Genomic DNA, 21,031 nt, shown 5'->3' with positions numbered 1-21,031 from the left:
AATGCATTATGCAGACAAGTAGACAGGCAATTTCAACACAGGAAGACAAGTGTTATAATATGGATATTAAGGAAACATGAAGGAGGGAAATAATACCTAATACAACTGGAAGACAGGATCAACAGGAATTAAAGACTTCCTGAAGAAAGTGATCTAAATTTTAAAACGGAGGATGAGTAAGTTAGCCAAGCTTTGGAGCAAAGGAGAAAGAGGTGAGAGTGAGCAGGAGAGTTAATGGAGAGGATATTCCAGGCAGAGGGAACAGCTTAGGTAAACAATCAGGGGTAAGAGTACGGTGTGCTTGTAGGATGTTAATTAATTAGTTCATTAAGGCTGAAACAGAGATCAAGGAGGTAGGGAGAAGAAGGAGTTAAAACTGAGTCGATATATCAAAAGGCAAAGCACTGGGTCTGTCTTCATGGTTATATAACTCAGTGACTATCAAGCTGCATATCGTGGCATGCACACAATAAATATTTGTTGAATGAGAGAAGCAGAGGCCACATTAGAATGGCCATGTATGACACATATCCTTTGTTCCTGGAAATTTAAATGAGTTCCCACATTCTGGAATTTCTGCTCAGCAAAATATATTACCTGTATTATTCCAAAGAGGTCTCAGCGCTTTAAGGAATAATATATATTTGCTTAAAATTATCACTAAAATTATTTTGAAAATTGATAAAGGGAAAGAATCAAGCTTTTAGTCTGCATTTCCTATACAAACAATATTTCAGGATAACCAAGCAGTTAATAAGGAAAAGAATCACAGACAAAAATTACAGAAGAATCACAAAGAGTAAATAGAAAATACTGATAACTGCTAAATCTGGGTAATGGGGGGGGTCATTATACTTTAATCTCTCCTTTTGTGTACATTTTAAATTTTCCCTAGTAAGAAAAAATCTACATATAAAACTAGATGAATGGACTTTATCAACTATTTTTAAATATGCAAAGATAAAAAAATGACTGGATGGTAATACACCAAAATATTTCTGAGCAGTTCTGTCTAGGAATTGAGATTATATATGATTTTCTTTTTCTTTTTCAAATGCTCTACAAAGAATATGTATTACTTAGATATCAGTAAAAAAAAACAAAAACTATTCTTTCTTAAGCTACAAAGTGCTACTAATCTTTTTCTTTTTTAAAAGTTGCTCCTTACTATAAGGGGACTTCCCTTGTGGTCCAGTGGTTAAGACTCCACGCTCCCAATGTAGGGGGCCCGGGTTCGATCCCTGGTCAGGGAACTAGATCCCGCATGCCGCAACTAAAAGAGCCCGCATGCTACAACTAAGACCTCACGTAGCCAGAGAAGTAAATAAATATTAAAAATAAAACAAACAAACAAAAAAAGTTAATTTATGGGATTCCTGGTGGCGCAGTGGTTGAGAGTCCGCCTGCCGATGCAGGGGACACGGGTTTGTGCCCCGGTCCGGGAAGATCCCACATGCCACGGAGCGGCTGGGCCCGTGAGCCGTGGCCGCTGGGCCTGCGCAAGAGGCCACAACAGTGAGAGGCCCGCGTACCACCAAAAAAGAAAAAAAACAAAACAAACAAACAAAAAATTGCTCCTTACTAAAAGATAGTTAAGGGTCTAAGGCAAAGATTACAGGTTTTGAAGAAAGAAACTGGTTTAAATCTTGGATCTACTATGATTACGATAGGATGAGAGTTACTTAACCCTTCAATTTCCTCAACTGTAAAATGAATGCTAGTAATACCTACACCAAGCAAGACTGCAGCGAAAATTCAAAATAATAACAAAATAATAACTAAAATTTATGTTTATTACCTCATTTAATATTCACAACATCCCTGTGAGTTAGGTGCTATTAATTCACCTATTTTACAGATGAAACCAATGCACAAATAGATTACGCAACTGCCCAATGCCACATAATAAATGGCAGAGCCAGGATTCATATCCAGGCAGTCTGAATCCGCAGCCTATACTCTTTGTCTAATGTTATACTGCCCCTGCACAAATACTGCTTGCCATCTTTTTACTCACATTTACTTCCCAGGTTCAACCAATAATACCAATCATCCAACCTTTCTACAGACAGACAGATAAAAAAGAAGAAAAGGAAGGGTTACCCGAATTTCCCACTGTACCATTGTTCACCAGGGAATTTGGAGCCACAGTACGAGGCCAGTGTCCATCATGAGAGGAGCTAGGGATTGCCACAGGTCTGGCAGCAGGCTGTGCAAAGATGATGCTGGGATCGTTCAGGCCAATATTGCTGGGGGCGCTGCCTGGTGCAGAATGGATCACTGGGCCGTGAATAGGCCAGGATGGGGCAGGGATCTGGAGGGGGTGCATTGGCAACAATCCCATATTGTGCATGGGAGAATACTGAGCTGGTGGTGACTGAGGAAAGTTATACATAGGCATCTGGACCTGATGTGGGGGCTGGGCCCCCTGCTGAGGTGGGCCAAGCTTGGGTTGGGATCCTGGCTGAGATGGAGGCTGGGTAATGGCAGTGGATTGGGAAGAGTTCTGTGGAAATGGCTGGGGCTGAGGAGAATAAGATGGTGAATCAGACTGCAAAGGAAAAAAAAAACATTTTAAAATTAATTTACAAACATCTTAATTTTATAAAAGCAGAGATTATCAAAATATAAAACTATGGAGTTATTTTACTAGAATATTATAAATAGAACTCTATGATATACATAGTAACAAATAATAACAGAGCCTCATTTTATATGAAGGTAGAGTTTTTCCCAAAGTTCTCAAACCCTCTCTCACAGAGGTTTTATCTCATAAACCTTTTCACTGCCCAAAGAAGAGAGCCCAGACATCATACCCATCATGTAGAACCCACAATTCCAATTTTAACTAGAAATTTACATCTAAATGTCTCAGAGTCACTTTCATTCAGCTCCTCAACAAGCATTTACTGAGTGTCAATTAAGTATTGCGGGGACTTCCCTGGTGGTGCAGTGGTTAAGAATCTACCTGCCAATGCAGGGGACACGGGTTAGAGCCCTAGTCCGGGAAGATCCCACATGCCATGGAGCAACTAAGCCCATGAGCCACAACTACTGAGCCCGTGTGCCACAACTACTGAAGCCCACGCACCTAGAGCCCATGCTCCACAACAAGAGAAGCCACCGCAATGAGAAGCCTGAGCACCACAACGAAGAGTGGCCCCAGCTTGCCGCAAATAGAGAAAGCCTGCCGGCAGCAATGAAGACCCAATGCAGCCAAAAACTAAATAAATAAAAAAAGTAATTTTATAAAAAAGAATTAAAAAAATTATGTACTGGGCATTGTTCTAGGTATTAAAAATATAATACTAACATGTATGTCCTCATAAAGCTTAAAGTCAATGGGGGAAAAGAGGAGGAACAGATAAAGTTTACATAAGCAATCACAATACAGTATAATAATTACTATGATAAACACTGTATAATATACAATGAAATCCCAGAGCAGGAACACCTAAACCCACTTTGGGAGAAGGAGGGAAGATAAGATGAAGGAAAGTGGAAATCTTCCTGAAGGAAGTGACCTTTAAGCTGAGACTCAAGATAAATAGAAAACAGTCTGATAAAAGGGTAGAGATAAGGAAAAGGGAAGATTCAGTTAGAGGGAACAACATAATTAAAGGTTATAGGTACAAAAATACATGTCCTTTAAAAAAAAAAAGTAATTGGAATCTGAAATGGTTGCCTAGGCTAGGGAAGCAAATGGTTGTAAGCTATTTTTTACAGATAGAAACAACAGGACCTTGTGACTGACTGGATGTGGAGGCTGAGGGAGGAGTAGTAGTTCAGGAAACTAGATAGATAGCGGGATCATTCAATGAGATGGAGAACACAGGAGGAAGAGGCAAACCTGGGGAGTTGGAAAGAAATATAAGCTACATTCTAGACATGCTGAAGCTGCAGTGCTTTGTGAGACCTCCAAATAGCAATGTTCATTAGTCAGACTCTTACCCAAATCTCAGGTGAGAAAAAAGTGAGTGCTAGAAGCAGAAGATGAAAGTTAGGGGCACCACAGGAAAGTGATTAGAGCACAGGTTTTGGAGACAGAGCCTAAGGATACAAGTTCTGGTTCCAAGTGCCTGCTGACCTCATGCAAGAAACTTAAATCTCAGCTTCTTCACCCGTAAGGTATAAATAATAATAGAATCTACATCAGAGGTTTTTATGAAGATTAACTACAACAATATATGTCAAAAATATAAACACCAAATTCAGAATAGAAGATACATTTTAGTAGCAAGGAAGGGATGGTAGGAAGTTTAAGATGGGAACAGCATCCAAGAGGAATGCATAGGGGTTGTCAACTGTGGGTAATTATTTTAACAAACCAAAAACAACAAAGCATTAAGAATTGTTAAAACCTGGTGGTAGTGCATGGATGTTTATTATTTTCTATAATTTTTCAACATTTTAAAAATATTTTTAGTAAGAAACAGGAAGAACGAATGCATATATAGCATACAGCACTCAATAAATATTAGTTAATATAACTGTATTATATAACTTTTATGAAACTGTCAGGCCCATAGTAGTACATATTCAAATGTTTGAGGTAGGGTTAATGGGCTCCTAAATGTTTTTCCAAGACAAGCCCTACTGTTGCTCTTCAAATTCTCTAAGAATTTTTTCTAAAATACAGATCACATCAGATTTAGCATGTTTTAACAGATAACAGCTTTGAAGCTACACAGACCTGGGTTTGAATCTTTTAATTTTTCTTATTCTCAGCTTCCCAATTTGTAAAATTTGATCATACCAATACCTACCACTTCACATGTCCATTCAAAGGATTAAATGTGATAATACGTGCGAAGCACTAAAAGCATAGTGTCAGATTTAGAGTAAGCATTCAGTTAGTATTTAACTATTAATTTAAGAAGTGCAAGGTGAATACAGATTTAGACAAAGGTTAGAGCAACTCAGCAAAGTTAATAGACCTGTGAATCTGAACACTAATTAAATACTCCATCTTTCACAGGATATAGTTCACTAGGTATCCATATCAGCGATGAGAAGACACACAAAATTTCAAGCAAGTGAAGTGCCATGCATGTATTGCCCTAACAGTACTAAACCCTTAATACATCTCAATTTTGGGGTCTATTTTTAATTAATGGTACTCATATTCTTCCATTATGCAAAAGTTAGAACATCAAAGTTATCACCTAATTTTTTTTTTTTTTTTTTTTTTGCTGTACGCGGGCCTCTCACTGCTGTGGCCTCTCCTGTTGCAGAGCACAGGTTCCGGATGCGCAGGCTCAGCGGCCATGGCTCACGGGCCTAGCAGCTCCGCGGCATGTGGGATCTTCCCGGACCGGGGCACAAACCCGTGTCCCATGCATCAGCAGGCGTACTCTTAACCACTGCGCCACCAGGGAAGCCCTATCACCTCATTTTAATCCAGCCAACAACCTTATTTGGTAGTTACCTTATTTTACAAATAAGAAATAGGTTCACTGAAGTTAAGTAGCTTGCCCATAGATATAAACCCAGATCTACATTACTCCAAAAGTAATGCTCATTCTAGCTGATGTGCCTAGCAAGGACACCTCTATAAAGCACTGTGTAATCTGGAAGATTGTATTTACCAATCTGAAAGATCCTATCACCTACCAAAATTAGTACTATCTTCCTGCCAAGACCAACCCATCTACAGGCAGAGTACTTACACATTCTGAGGACTGTCTAGTCCTTATGGACTGATCACCTTGTTGTTGGGCTGAACCAGCCACTTGTTGGGCATTTACAAGATTGCGGACCAGCTGGGCTGCTAAGAGAAGACATCAAAAAGAAATTCAACAGATAAAGAAAATAACAGAGAAACGACAATCAATAAACTCTCTTCTTCAGTACAACAGTCTCAAATCTGAGATTTTATAAACTTGGACTTTTAAACTTATGATTATGTTAGTGAAGGACTTTTAACAACTCATTTTTTTTCTTGTTTGTTAAGCCATTTCTCAATCCTTAGAGCATTAAAAAAAAATACACTGGTCCTGGAAACAAGAACAAGTGTCATATTGCTTTTCTAAAGGAGACAATATATTTATTTAAGAAAATAACTTCTGCAATAAGAATCTGAATAACTGGAAATCATCACTTATATTTTGTTTTTTTCTTTCAATAAACTCTCATTTGGGTTTCTAATTCATGAAATTCCTTGTGATACATAACAGGAACAGATCTCCCTCTCTCATAAAAGCAGTGGGAAGAGATATAATTTCTCCTATATGTTCCCCAAAAAATCTCTCTCTCTTTGATAGATTGTTAAGGTCCAAAATCATACAGCTATGTTTAGAATAGAGAATAATCAGGGTCCTTAGAATGACACCAACATAAATGACTTTATTTCCACCAGAAACTATTTTTGGCCTTTTCTATTTACCTGCCACACTGCTATTCCTCTGACGGGCCAGCTTGACCTCTGGGCACTCCCTTCGCACATGTCCTGCATCTCCACAGATAAAACATCTGAGGTCTCTGGGGTCTCTAAAGTCTCGAGTGTCGTGGAGGTCTCGGGGGTCAAGAAGGTCTCGGGAGTCTTTCTCCTCTTCATTCCCTTCCTTCTCTTCTTCACTGTCTTTCTTCTTTAGTCTAAACAGTAAACTGCTGATACCAATAATGTGGGGCTAGGGACTTATCAACTGAATGAACTATAGAACAAACTAAACTATACAAGAGTCTCACAATAAAGGGATTAATGTGCCCATCATTTCATGCATCATTTTGAAGGCAAGGGTTCTCACATTTATAGTACACCTACTCATATGGCAGAAACTGGGTACTCTAGTAGTTTTATAATACAATATCAATATTTATTATTTAGTATCAAATTTTAATCTTTTAACAATCTTGTAACAAGAGGTTGGTATTTACTATCTCCATTTTATAGAGGAAGACACTTGAGGTTTAGAGAAGGTAAGTGTCTTCTGTAAATTTAACAAAGAGCAGTGACGGAAACTAGGAGTTTACTCTGTCTGAAAAGTTCTAAGCTCTTTATATTAGGCAAGACTTGATGACTAAAGAAGGGATTATCCTGGCCTATTAACATAGTATATAGAACGTAGTAAAGTATATTTCATAGATGTATTTTCAGGGGGCACAGAGGATGTATATTCCTTAAGGTAAATATTATATAGGCAAATCTCACAGCATATACCTCAAAGATTCAATTAATTATATTTTAATTATTGGTTTTCATAACTGTGAGGTCCTCAGCAAGAACCCCATATCTTGGTCTTTTCTTCCCCTTGGATTCTAGCACAGTTTCCAGCACACAGTAGGTGTTAATAAATGCTTCTTCAGTTAAAAAAAAAAACCTGAGTGAATTAATGAATAAATGAACAAATAAACATCATGAGACACCACTGTACCAGAAGTAAATCCCACTCTTTCACAAAATGCCACTCAAACATATATTGACCTAAAGGTTCAACTGAAAGCCCTGAACTTTCTCAACTTAAACATATCTGAACACAGTCATAGCCTCAATTTGTCTCACATTTATTTTCCCTGCAATGTTGATACATAATCATTTGCCAACCTTCTCCTTTTAGGGCAGTCTTTCATGTAGTGGCCTATTTTTCCACACACACGGCAACATCGATCATTGGGAGCCAGTTCTCCATCTGTTAGTACTCTGGAATCAAAGAAGTACTCCTAGGGAGAAAATACAACTTTACTAGGAAAAAAATCACTAAAAACTTTTGAATCCAAATGGAAAGGAGACTAAGACGCAAAAGTGATTTTTTGAAAAAGGAAATAAATATCAACAAATATTTCATTGAACTAAAACCATGATATGAAAACAAGATTCAGAATTATCATCATCAATATCACAGCTGCTAACAGTACTAACCACTACACAGCCACATTATTTTCTCATTCATCTGTAGCATCTTTGTGTAATATCTCAATGAAAGTAGATATTATTTCCATGTTCATTTTATAGATGAGGAAACTGAGGCTCAGAAAATTCAAGTCGTTTGCCCACAGAAAAACGCTGGTAAGTAGCAGATAAAGGATTTAAACCTAAGTCTGCCTGATTACAAAGCTCATGTTTTCTGCCCCACCAGCCTACTTCCAGAAAGGAATCATTCTCTTTACAAGAGCTCTATGTAAAGAAATCAATCCTCTGGTTTATTTAAAATATCACTGGATTTGCACTCAACATTTCAATAATATATAACATTTGCTATATAAAGTAGAATATACCTAAAAAGACTGTAGAGAACCAATAAGAATTAAATCATTTTCCCAAGTCTTAGAAGAATCAGGCTCCTTTTTGCTTTATCCTACTACCTTGCTTATGCTTCTAAGCTTTACCTCAGTTTTGCACTATCACAGAGACTAGTTTTTCCTGATAGTACCCATATCTTTGGATGGCAAGAGAACATGTCCACTTAGCACTCTTTGATTTCTTCCTTAAATCTATCTAATGTCAGGGATAAAAGTAATAAGAAACACACTGACTGGGATGGCTATTAAAAAAGAAAAAAGACAGTAACAAGTATTGGTGAGGATGTGGAAAAACTGCAACCCTCATATATTGCTGGTGGGAATATAAAATAGCACAGCTCTGTTAGGAAACAGTTTGGCAGCTCCTCAGAAAGTTAAACATAAACTTATCAAAATTACCCAGCAATTCTACTGTTATACATCCAAAAGAAATGAAAACATATATCCACGCAAGATTTTGTACACAAATATTCACAGCAGCACTACTCATAATAGCCAAAAAGTAGAAACAATTCAAATTTCCAACAAACTGATAGGAATGAATAAATAAAACATAATATAACCATACAACTGAATATCATTCAACTATAAAAAAAAATGAAGTACTGATACACGTTACAACATGAATGAACCCTGAAAACATTCTGCTAAATGAAAGAAACCAGTCACAAAAGGCTACATATTCTTTGATTCCATTTTCATAAAATGTCCACAGTAGGCAAATCTACAGTTGTGAGACGAAAAAGGAATGAGGATTGACTGCTAATGAGGACAGGAGTTTCCTTGAGAGAGGACGAAACATTCTAAAACTAGATGTAGTGATGGTTGCACAATCCTGCAGATATACTGAAAACTAATGAATTGCTCACTTTATATAGATGAACTGTACAGTACATGAATTATTTCTCAGTAAAGTTCTATTTCTAAAAAAGGATGCAATATAATTCTATACATTTACTATTGATGAAACCAATATAATTAATTAAAATTTTCATCATCATATTTTCTGACAGGACAAAATGAAGGCCTTTCTCAGTTGACCCAGTTGCTTATGGCTGAAACCTAGGAATCACCCTGAACTTATTCTCCTTAAAGCATCACCTCTAATTAATCACCAGGTTGTATCCATTCTACTCCTGAATATCTATCTCTTTAGATATTCTTCTTTCTTCAGCCCACCATCCTAGTTAATGTGGCCTAGACCTGGGGTCAGCAAACTTCTTCTGTAAAGAGCCAGAAAGTTAAAATTTTAGGTGCTGTGGTAAAATTGAAGGTATTATGTAGGTACTTATATAACAAAAGAGAAAGCAAATTTTCACAAATTTTTTATTGAAGAATTTCAAAATATACTAACAATAATAGACTGTAATTTTTTATATAAGTTTATTAATTAGAAAAAAAAGGATACTTTCTGGGGGAGCCATTTTGCTTAACTGGGGTTCAAAGTTAGTGTTCCCTATCATTAAAATAGAAGGCAAATGTTCATTTGTTAATGCTAATCTGCAATTATATTTTTAAGTATTTCATCCTTGAAAATGTTTTTCACAGATGAAGAGGTTGAAGATTTAAGGTAAAGAGAATACAAATGGATCTAGAGTGCATATAGAAGGACTAGTCTCTGATAAAGAAGAGATATCTGGTGATTGGCCAGCAAAATGGCGGAGCAGAATGACATGAGCTCACCCCTTCTTACAAAAATACCAAAATCACAACCAACTGCTGAACAACCATCAACAAAAACATAAAATAAAAAACACACTGGAACCTACCCAAAAAGATACCCTACATAAAAAGACAAAGAAGAAACCACAACAAGATGGTAGGAGGGGTGCAATCACGGTAAAAATCAAATCCAATACCTGCTGGGTGGGCAACCCACAAACTGGAAATTAACTATACCACAGAAGTTCTCCCACAGGAATTAAAAGTCCTGAGCCCCACATCAGGCTTCCTAGCCTGGGGGTCTGGTAATGGGAGGAGGAGCCCCCCGAGAATCTGTCTTTGAAAGCCAGTGGGGTTTGACTGCAGGAATTCCACAGGACTGGGGAAAACAGAAACTCCACTCTTGGAGGGCATACACAAGATCCCGTGCCAGACCAGGACCCAGGGAAAAAGGCAGTGACCTCGTAAGAGACTGGGCCTGATCTACCTGCTAGTACTGGAGGGTCTCCGGAGGAGGTGGGGGGCAGCTGTGGCTCACTGAGGAGACAAAGACACTGGCAGCAGCAGTTCTGGTGAGCACGCATTGGCATGAGCCCTCCTGGAGACCCCATTTCCTCCCCAAGACCTAGCCCCACCAAACAGCCTGTAGGCTCAAGTGCTGGGACACCTCAGGCCAAACAACCAACAGATGGGAACACAGCCCCACCCATCAACAGACAGGGTACTTAAAGTCTTCCTGAGCACAGCCCTGCCCACTAGAGGGACAAGACCCAGGCCCACCCACAAGGGGGCAGGAACTAGACCCTCCCACCAGGAAACCTGCACAACCCTCTCAGACAGCCTCATCCACCAGAGGGCAAACAGCAGAAGCAAGAAGAACTACAATCCTGCAGCCTGCAGAACAGAAACTGCAATCACAGAAAGTCAAGACAAAATGAGACAGCAGAGGAATATGCCCCAGATGAAGGAACAAGACAAAACCTCAGAAGAACAACTAAGTGAAGTGGAGATAGGCAATCTACCAGAAAAAGAATTCAGCGTAATGATAGTGAAGATGATCCAAGATCTTGAAAAAAGAATGGAGGCACAGACTGAGAAGATGCAAGAAATATTTAACAAAGACCTAGAAGAACTAAAGAACAAACAAACAGAGATGAACAATACAATAATTGAAATGAAAAATGTAAAATATGTAGGAATCAATAGCAGAGTAACTGAGGCAGAAGAACAGATAAGTGAGCTTGGAGACCGAATAGTGAAAATCACTGCCATGGAACAGAATAAAGAAAAAAGAATGAAAAGAAATGAACACAATCTAAGAGACCTCTGGGACAACATTAAATGCACCAACATTCACATTATGGGGTCCCAGAGGAAAACAGAGACAGAAAGGACTTGAGAAAATATTTAAAGAGATAATAGCTGAAAACTTCCCTAATATGGGAAAGGAAACAGTCACCCAAGTCCAGGAAGGGCAGAGAGCCCCAGGCAAGATAAACCCAAGGAGGAACACGCCAAGACACATAGTAATCAAACTGACAAAAATTAAAGAAAAAGAAAAAATACGAAAAGCAACAAGGGAAAAGCAACAAATAACATACAAGGAAACTCCCATAAGGTTATCAGCTGATTTCTCAGCAGAAACTCTGCAGGCCAGAAGGGAGTGGCATGATATATTTAAAGTGATGAAAGGGAAGAACCTACAACCAAGAATACTCTACCCAGCAAGGCTCTCATTCAGATTCAATGGAGAAATCAAAAGCTTTACAGACAAGAAAGAGCTAACAGCATTCAGCACCACCAAACCAGCTTTGCAATGAATGCTAAAGGAGCTTCTCTAAGTGGAAAAGGCCACTACTAGAAACAAGTAAAGGTAGGAAATTATCTGCACACAAATATGATGTCAAAACCAGCAATTGTGAGAAGAAAAGAGCACAAATGCAGGACATTGGAAATGCATTTGAAATTAAGAGACCAGCAACTTAAAACAATCTTGTTTATATGTAAACTGCTAATTGAAATCTCATGGTAATTGCAAACCGAAAATCTACAACAGATACACACACACACACACACACGAAGAATCCAAACACAACACTAAAGTTAGTCATCCAATCACAAGAGAAAAGAACAAAAGAGGAAGGGAAGAAACAAGACCTACAAAAACAAATCCAAAACAACTAAGAAAATGGCAATAGGAACATACATATCAGTAATTACCTTAAAGGTAAATGGATTAAATGCTCCAACCGAAAGAAACAGACTGGCTGAATGGATACAAAAAAGAGACCCACTTCAGATCTAGGGACACATACAGACTGAAAGTGAGGGGATGGAAAAAGGTATTCCATGCAAATGTAAATCAAAAGAAAGCTGGAGTAGCAATATTCGTATCAGACAAAAAAGGCTTTAAAATAAACACTGTTACAAGAGACAAAGGACACTACATAATGATCAAAGGGTCAATCCAAGAAGAAAATATAACAATTATAAATATATATGCACCCAACATAGGAGCACTCCAACGTATAAGGCAAATACTAACAGCCATAAAAGGAGAAATCAACAGTAACACAATAATAGGGGGGGACTTTAACACTCCACTTCCATCAATGGACAGATCATCCAGACAGAAGATCAATAAGGAAACACAGGCCTGAAATGACACATTAGACCAGACTGACTTAATTGATATTTACAGAGTATTCCATCCAAAAGCAGCAGAATATACATTCTTCTCAAGTGCACATGGAACATTCCCCAGGACTGATCACAAGTTGGGCCACAAAATGAGCTTCGGTAAATTTAAGAAAATTAAAGTCATATCAAGTGGGACTTCCCTGGTGGCACAGTGGTTAAGAATCCACCCGCCAATTTAGGAGACCTGGGTTTGATCCCTGGTCCACGAAGATCCTACATGCCGCAGAGCAACTAAGCCTGTGCACCACAACTACTGAGCCTGCGCTCTAGCGCTTATGAGCCACAAATACTGAGCCCATGCACCACAACTACTGAAGCCTGCATCCCTAGACCCCGCGCGTTGCAACTACTGAGTCCACATGCTGCAACTACTGAAGCCCGTGCGCTCTAGGGTCCGCGTGCCACAACTACTGAAGCCCACACACCTAGAGCCCATGCTCCGCAACAAGGGAAGCCACCACGATGAGAAGCCTGCGCACCTCAACAAAGAGTAGCCCCTGCTCACCACAACTAGAGAAAGCCTGCATGCAGCAACAAAGACCCAAGACAGCCAAAAATAAATAAAATAAAGTAATTAAAAAAAAATCATATCAAGCATCTTTTCTGACCATATGCTATGAGATTAGGAATCAACTATAAGAAAAAAACTGTAAAAAAACACAAACTCGTGGAGGCTAAACAATATGCTACTAAACAACCAATGGATCACTGAAGAAATCAAAGAGTAAACTAAAAAATACCTAGAGTCAAATGAAAATGAAAGCACAATGATCCAAAACCTATGGAACAGGTAAAAGCAGTTCTAAGAGGGAAGTTTATAGCAACGCAATCTTACCTCAGGAAACAAGAAAAATCACAAATAAACAACCTAACCTTATATCTAAAGCAACCAGAGAAAAACAAACAAAACCCAAAGTTAGTAGAAGGGAAGGAACAACAAAGATCAGAGCAGAAATAAATGAAATAGAAAAGAAGAAAACAACAGAAAAGATCAATGAAACTAAATGCTGCTTCTTTGAAAAGATAAACAAAACTGATAAACCTTTAGCCAGACTCATCAAGAAAAAAACGAAGAGGGCTCAAATCAATAAAATTAGAAATTAAAAAGGAGAAGTTACAACAGACACCACAGAAATACAAAGGACCATAAGAGACTACTACAAGCAACTATATGCCAATAAAATGGACAACCTGGAAGAAATGGACAAATTCTTAGAAAGGTACAATCCCCCAGGACTGAACCAAGAAGAAATAGAAAATATGAATAGACCAATCACAAGTACTGAAATTGAAACTGATTAAAAAACTCCCAACAGGGACTTCGCTGGTGGTCCAGTGGTTAAGAATCTTCCTTCCAAGGCAGGGGACGCAAGTTCGATCCCTGGTTGGGGAACTAAGATTCTACATGCCACGGGGCAACTAAGCCCACACGCTGCAACTACAGGACCCACACGCTCTGAAGCCTGTGCGCCACAACTACAGAGCCCACGTGCCACAACTAGAGAGCCTGTGTGCTGCAACTACTGAGCCTGCATGCTCTGGAGCCCATGTGCCACAACTAGAGAGAAGCCCACGTGCCGCAATAGAGCTGGCACGCTGCAACAAAAGATCCCACGTGCCTCAACTAAGACCCGATGCCGCCAAAAATAAATAAATAAATATTAAAAAATAATGATAATAAAATAAAAAATTCCCAACAAACCAAAGTCCAGGACCAGATGGCTTCACAGGCAAATTCTATCAAACAGAGAAAACACCTATCCTTCTGAAACTATTCCAAAAAATTGCAGAAGAAGGAATACTACCAAACTCATGCTATGAGGCCACCAACATCCTAAAACCAAAACCAGACAAAGATACCACACACACAGAAAAAAAATTACAGGCCAATATCACTGATGAACATAGACACAAAAATCCTCAACAAAATATTAGCAATCCAAATCCAACAATACATTAAAAGGATCACACACCATGATCAAGTGGGATTTATTCCAGGGATGCAAGGATTTTTCAGTATATGCAAATCAATCAGTGTGATACACCACATCAACATATTGAAGAATAAAAACCATATGACCATCTCATAAGATGCAGAAAAAGCTTTTGACAAAATTCAACATCCATTTATGATAAAAACTCTCTAGAAAGTGGGCATAGAGGGAACATACCTCAACATAATAAAGGCCATATATGACAAACCTATAGCTAACATCATACTCAACCATGAAAAGCTGAAAGCATTTCCACTAAGATCAGGAACAAGACAAGGATATCCACTTTCGCCACTTGTATTCAACATAGTTTTGGAAGTCCTAGCCAAGACAATCAAAGAAGGAAAAGAAATAAAAGGAATCCAAATTGGAAAAGAAGTAAAACTGTCACTTTTGCAGATGACATGCTACTACACATAGAAAACTCTAAAGATGCTACCGGAAAACTACTAGAGCTCATCAATGAATTCGGTAAAATTGCAGGATACAAAATTAATACACAGAAATCTCTTGCATTTCTATACACTAACAACAAAAGATCAGAAAGAGAAATTAAATAAACAATCCCACTTACCATCACATCAAAAAGAACAAAATACCTAGGAATAAACCTACCTATAGAGACAAAAGACCTGTCCTACGAAAACTGTAAGACGCTGATGAAAGAAATCAAAGATGACACAAACAGATGGAGAGATATATCATGTTCTTAAATTGGAATAATCAATATTGTCAAAATGACTATACTACCCAAGGCAATCTGCAGATTCAATGCAATCTCTATCAAATTACCAATGGCATTTTTCACAGAACTAGAACAAAAAAATTTTAGACTTGCATGGAGACACAAAAGAACCTGAATGACCAAAGCAATCTTGAGAAAGAAAAACGGAGCTGGAGGTATCAGGATCCCTGACTTTGGACTATACTACAAAGGTACAGTCATCAAAAGAGTATGGTACTGGAACAAAAACAGAAATATAGATCAATGGAACAGGACAGAAAGCCCATAAATAAACCCACACACCGATGGTCAATTAATTGATTACAAAGGAGGCAAGACTATACGATGGAGGAAAGACAGTCTCTTCAATAAACGGTGCTGGGAAAACTGGACAGCTACATGTAAAAAAAATGAGATTTGAACATTCCTTAATACCATATACAAAAATAAACTCAAAATGGATTAAAGATCTAAATGTAAGACCAGATACTATAAAACTCTTAGAGGAAAACATAGGCAGAACACTCTTTGACATAAATCACAGAAATACCTTTCCCAAGCCATCTCCTAGAGTAATGGAAATAAAAAAATAAACAAACAAATGGGACCTAATGAAACTCAAAAGCTTTTGCACAGCAAAGGAAACCATAAACAAAATGAAAAGACAACCCACAGAATGGGTGAAAATATTTGCAAATGATGTGACCGACAAGGGATTAATCGCTAAAATTTTCAAACAGCTCATGCTGCTCAGTATCAAAAAAACAAACAACCAAGGGGCTTCCCTGGTGGTGCAGTGGTTAAGAATCCACCTGCCAATGCAGTGGACACAGGTTCGAGTCCTGGTCCGCGAAGATCCCACATGCTGTGGAGCAACTAAGCCTGTGCGCTGCAACTACTAAGCCTGAGCTCTAGAGCCCATGAGCCACAACTACTGAAGCCCGTACACTTAGGGCCTGTGCTCCGTGACAAGAGAAGCCACCGCAGTGAGAAGCCTGTGCACTGCCACGAACAGTAGCTCCCGCTCACTGCAACTAGAGAAAGCCCATGCACAGCACAAAGACCCAATGCAGCCAAAAATAAAATAAATTTTAAAAAAAACCCAATCAAAAAATGGGCAGTAAAACTAAACAGACATTTCTTCAAGGAAGACGTACAGATGGCCAAGAGGCACAAGAAAAGATGCTCAACATTGCTAATTATTAGAGAAATGCAAATCAAAACTACAATGAGGTATCACCTCACACCAGTCAGAATGGCTATCATCAAAAAACCCACAAACAATAAATGCTGCAGAAGGTGTAGAGAAAAGGGAACCCTCTTACATTGTTGGTGGGAATGTAAATTGGTACAGCCAGTATGAAGAACAGAATGGAGGTTCCTTAAGAAACTAAAAATAGAGTTACCATAACATCCAGCAATCCCAATCCTGGGCATATATCTGGAGAAAAACATAATTTGAAAAGATATATGCACCCCAACGTTCACTGCAGCACTATTTACAATAGCCAAGACACAGAAGCAACCTAAATGTCCATCAATGGATGAATGGATGAAGAAGATGTGGTACATATATATAATGGACTATTACTCAGCCATTAAAAAGAACAAAATAATGCCATCTGCAGCAACATGGATGGACCTTGAGATTATCATACGAAATGAAGCAAGTCAGACAGAGAAAGACAAATATCATATGATATTGCTTATATGCAGATTCTTTTAAAAATGATACAAATGAACTTATTTACAAAACAGAAATAGACTCACAGACTTAGAGAACTTATGGTTACCGGGGAGGAAGGGTCGGGGGGAAGGATAGATTGGGCGTTTGGGATTGACATGTACACTTTGCTATATTTAAAATAGATAACCAACTGTATGTATCTGTACAAGGACCTACTACTGTATAACACGGGAACGTTGCTCAATATTCTGTAAAAACCTAAATGGGAAAAGAATCTGAAAAAGAACAGATACACGTATATGTATAACTGAGTCACTTTGCTGTACACCTGAAACTAACGGAACACTGTTAATCAACTATGCTCCAAAATGAAATAAAATTTTAAAAAAAGAAGAGATATCTGAAGATGTAAGCAGATTTATAGATCTGGTAGCAGAAAGTTGAAGGAGTATCTATCTATCTAATATCATCTTTGTCTCAAAGGGAAAACATGTAAGCGTGAGAAAGGCAGAGTAGAAAGATGGGACAAAGCAAAATGGGTACTGAATTTTGAGTAAAATAAATAAAATCTGAAATAGTTTTATTGAATGCGAGACACAGGTAACTAAAGAAATGTAGTAAGAATCTCAGATAGTATTGAAAGTCCAGTTGAGGCTGATGAACATTAATTTATAGTTGTGCTATATAAATAAAACTGCCTAGCTTTAAGATTTTTTTCCATCAGTGCTTAGCCCAAGCATAGAGAGACGGTGGATGGCTGAGTTCATGTTAAGGTTAAACACATAATGGTGCAAAAGAAGGACAATGGTACAAAGGAATATAAGGTATATGCTGGAGGTACCAGGGAATCTGTTTAAATGGGGGAAAAAAATGAAGACAGTAGATAGCTGATAGATAGGGAAAAAATGTGTCAATATGTCAGAGGACCTAGTGAATAGAAGAAGAGTTGAAGTGGGAATGTTCGAGTGAGCAAGAAAGGTGAAAGAACAGAAAATATACTTGTCTTCATCTTCATTAGAATCTAAGGGGATGAAACACATCTACTTTGTATGCTGTTATAATCCCAGTACATAGCAGAGAAATAGGTACATGGTAGAAATTCACTAAATATGTGTTGAAAGAATAAACTTTACTATGGAAAATATAAGCATGAAAGACTATGTAACAAGGTTATTTTTCTACTGTATCAGTTATAACACTGATATCAACCTAAATGTCCATCAAAGGAGAATAGTTAAACTGGTATATCCAAGCTATAAAATACCACATATTGACTTTATAACAGAATAAAGTAGATTAAAAGATGATTGGCAGATCCACAGGCCCTTTGTGACAGGCTCCAAACTGATGTTTGGTTCTTACACCAAATCACATTCAAGACCAAAGAGTTTGATATCTATGACGACTACTTATAACATACTGAATAATTAAGAGTTACTAAAATTTTGTATTCACAGACTAAATTAGCACATTTCCAATTTACCGAGGACGCTACATTAGTATTTTACTAAAAAGTCTGACTGCACAAAACTGCTAGGTTCCTACCAAACATATGCACATACACACACGAATAGAATTCCCACAATTTTCAGGTAAAATGCTTTATCAGTGCATCACCAGATTTGTTGTGATCTGACTGTGCTTTTCATTTACTGCTATTTTAATTAATATGTTAGTAAAATTATTGTTGTATTTTCCTTTTGTTAGATATTTTGTTCCTGCAAGAATTTTGTGTTGTTTCAAATTTCCTGTTATTTTATTTCCATTATAATTATTATCACCCCCACCCCCTATTAGGCAGGACTATCAAAAATGTTCCACGGGGAAAAAGCTCTAGATTTCTTCTGCTTTTCTTACCCCACAACCCCAGAAAGAGTGATGAAACTGGACTGAACAAGATCAAGGATATTCATTATGCAAAAACAGAGACCTGGTTTCTCTTTTGAGATTTCTTCTCTTTTCTTTCACTGTGAAACTATGACATCCTCCCATTAGAAACCAACCCAAAACCAGAGTAAGACCAAGAGGAATGGGGGACGCTACACCACCCATTTCAGGCAAAAAGAATCCTCTTAGTTCCATGCTAATTCAGCTTACCAAGGGCTACACCAAAATTACAAGCAGAAGCCTCAGCAAATAAAGTATTACTTCAGTGTTGACCTCTCTGTTTATATTTTCATCAAGATTTCTAGAGACAGAAGAGAGGCAGTAGGCAGAACCTCAAATTCAAAATTAAAGGATCTTGAGTCTTGACTATCCACCTGCATTTGTTCAACAAATGCTTATTTGATGCATCCTATGTGCCAGAAATTGTGACAGGCACTGGAAATACGATGGTGAACCTTACAGACATGGACCCTGTCCTCATGGAGCTATATAGTCTAGTGGGGGATACAGAATTTAACAAATAGATTAAATAAATAAACAAAATTTAGCAAATATATATCTCACTATAGACTATGATAAGTGCAATAAGAACAAATAGATCTGGCACAGCCAAATAAATAACACCAACTTGGAACAGGATTAGGTTTCTTGTACTACAAAAAAAAAAAAAAAAATTCTATAAGGAAAAATAAAAGATTCAGAATTCAAATTATGTAAACTTACAGCTTCTCTGCCAATGAGTGGATAAAAGGGGGTACCAAAAAGTTTCCTTCCATTGATAAATGCTTTCATGATGAAATTGGTCACTATTGAAGAAAGAAGAAAAACAATAAAGATGCAGACCTTAATGTGTAAGAGCTTTAAAAGTAGGGGATTTCTATATTTAAAACTTACTTTTTCTAGAAACTCCAGCACCAAGGTTATGATTCAAATCAAAAGGGTCTAGAAAAGAAATATTTTATTTTTTATTTAAGAATTATGCTCGTTGTAACATAAATATAGTTAGTAGCCATAACTAGAGTTTAACTCTACGTAACTCAGACCATCAAAGTCAGAAAATTATTCTTTTATAATTATAGATTAAAGGATGGAAACTGATAAAAACCAAGAGGAAGAATCTTCCAAATTCTAATGTGTTTCAGTTTTCCCCTCAGCGTCACTAGCCAAATAAAACTCTGGCTTTTTGTTCTGTTTTGCTCTGTTTCGTGTTGTTCCTGAATTAATATCAGCTGAATGATTACCTTCAATAGCAATGCATTTGGATGTCCACTGCTTCTCAAAAGTTGTCAATAGCTTTTTCTGCCGAATGCTAATTACATATTCTTTGAAATCAAATTCTTCAGTATAGAAGCGAAGCAGTCCCAACCAAAGCTCTCCTAATGTTTCTGTGTTCTTTCCAAGTGAAGGTAAACGTTTTTTCTACAGGTGAGAAAAATGAAGGAGAGAGACATGTCTATACTTATCCAAAATATGGACCCCCAAGTCCAAGTAAAATTATTAAATTAAATTATGCAAATCCTAACATGCATCAGTGGGCATTCCATAACATAAAAACTATGAAAAAATTACCAGTTCTTCTGTTTTATCAAAGAAAAAAGCATTCCATCCATCAACCATTCTCTGTGGAATCTGTTTTCCATCAAAGATCTGCATTAAAAAATCAATTCTACTATTAGATTTCAAGCCATCCAACCTAAAAGCCTAAATACCCTCATATCATTTTAGAATTTACCTATAATAGACATAGTGAAGCACTTATTCCAAAAGAAACAGTCAAGATGGTATAATCTGATGTCAAGTTATTAATGAATAAAATGTATCTGAAAGACCAAAGCTGGGAAAGGATATCTTAAGAACCTCAGACTCTCCAAACGATACATTTGATATTATCTATTTGGCTATCAAAACACATCCAGCCCAAGTTTAATGAAGTAAAACTAAAGAAAAAGCAGATGAAAATAGCATTTTCATCAAAGGATCACAGACACAGAAATACATAAGAGATAATACTTATTGATTGTACACCTTAAAGGAAATCGAAGAAGCTATTTGTTATGGGGAAGGGCTCTAGTACCTTTAATCAGTTATCTGTATCAGATGAGGTTGAAAAGGGCCAGGACACTGATTTTTTAAAACAGA

The 21,031-nt window shown here is 37.6% G+C and overlaps 1 protein-coding gene across 9 annotated transcripts in view; it reads right to left on the bottom strand.

Moving 5' to 3' along the window:
* The window catches only part of TUT4 (terminal uridylyl transferase 4), a 149,590-nt gene that overhangs the window by 10,638 nt on the left and 117,921 nt on the right, over positions 1–21,031 (bottom strand). For 4 of the 9 annotated variants that reach the window (XM_089922638.1, XM_022575693.3, XM_089922631.1 and 1 more), the window contains 8 exons: positions 20,462–20,539; positions 20,134–20,311; positions 19,787–19,834; positions 19,616–19,698; positions 7,544–7,659; positions 6,386–6,609; positions 5,670–5,770; positions 2,104–2,551 (listed from right to left, as the gene is read on the bottom strand). In XM_089922638.1, the coding sequence (XP_089778764.1) occupies positions 2,104–2,551; positions 5,670–5,770; positions 6,386–6,609; positions 7,544–7,659; positions 19,616–19,698; positions 19,787–19,834; positions 20,134–20,311; positions 20,462–20,539 (1,276 nt within the window). The remainder of the gene's footprint in view (positions 1–2,103; positions 2,552–5,669; positions 5,771–6,385; positions 6,610–7,543; positions 7,660–19,615; positions 19,699–19,786; positions 19,835–20,133; positions 20,312–20,461; positions 20,540–21,031) is intronic. The other 5 variants (XM_022575694.3, XM_022575698.3, XM_022575695.3 and 2 more) reach the window with 3 other exon arrangements.

Source organism: Delphinapterus leucas, chromosome 1 (assembly GCF_059928025.1).
Source record: "Delphinapterus leucas isolate spDelLeu-1000000601 "Yukka" chromosome 1, BTC_Dleu_Yukka2, whole genome shotgun sequence".
Taxonomy (NCBI): Eukaryota; Metazoa; Chordata; class Mammalia; order Artiodactyla; family Monodontidae; genus Delphinapterus; species Delphinapterus leucas.
Note: the sequence above shows the minus strand (reverse complement) of the source record. Positions and strands in the feature narration are given on the sequence as shown.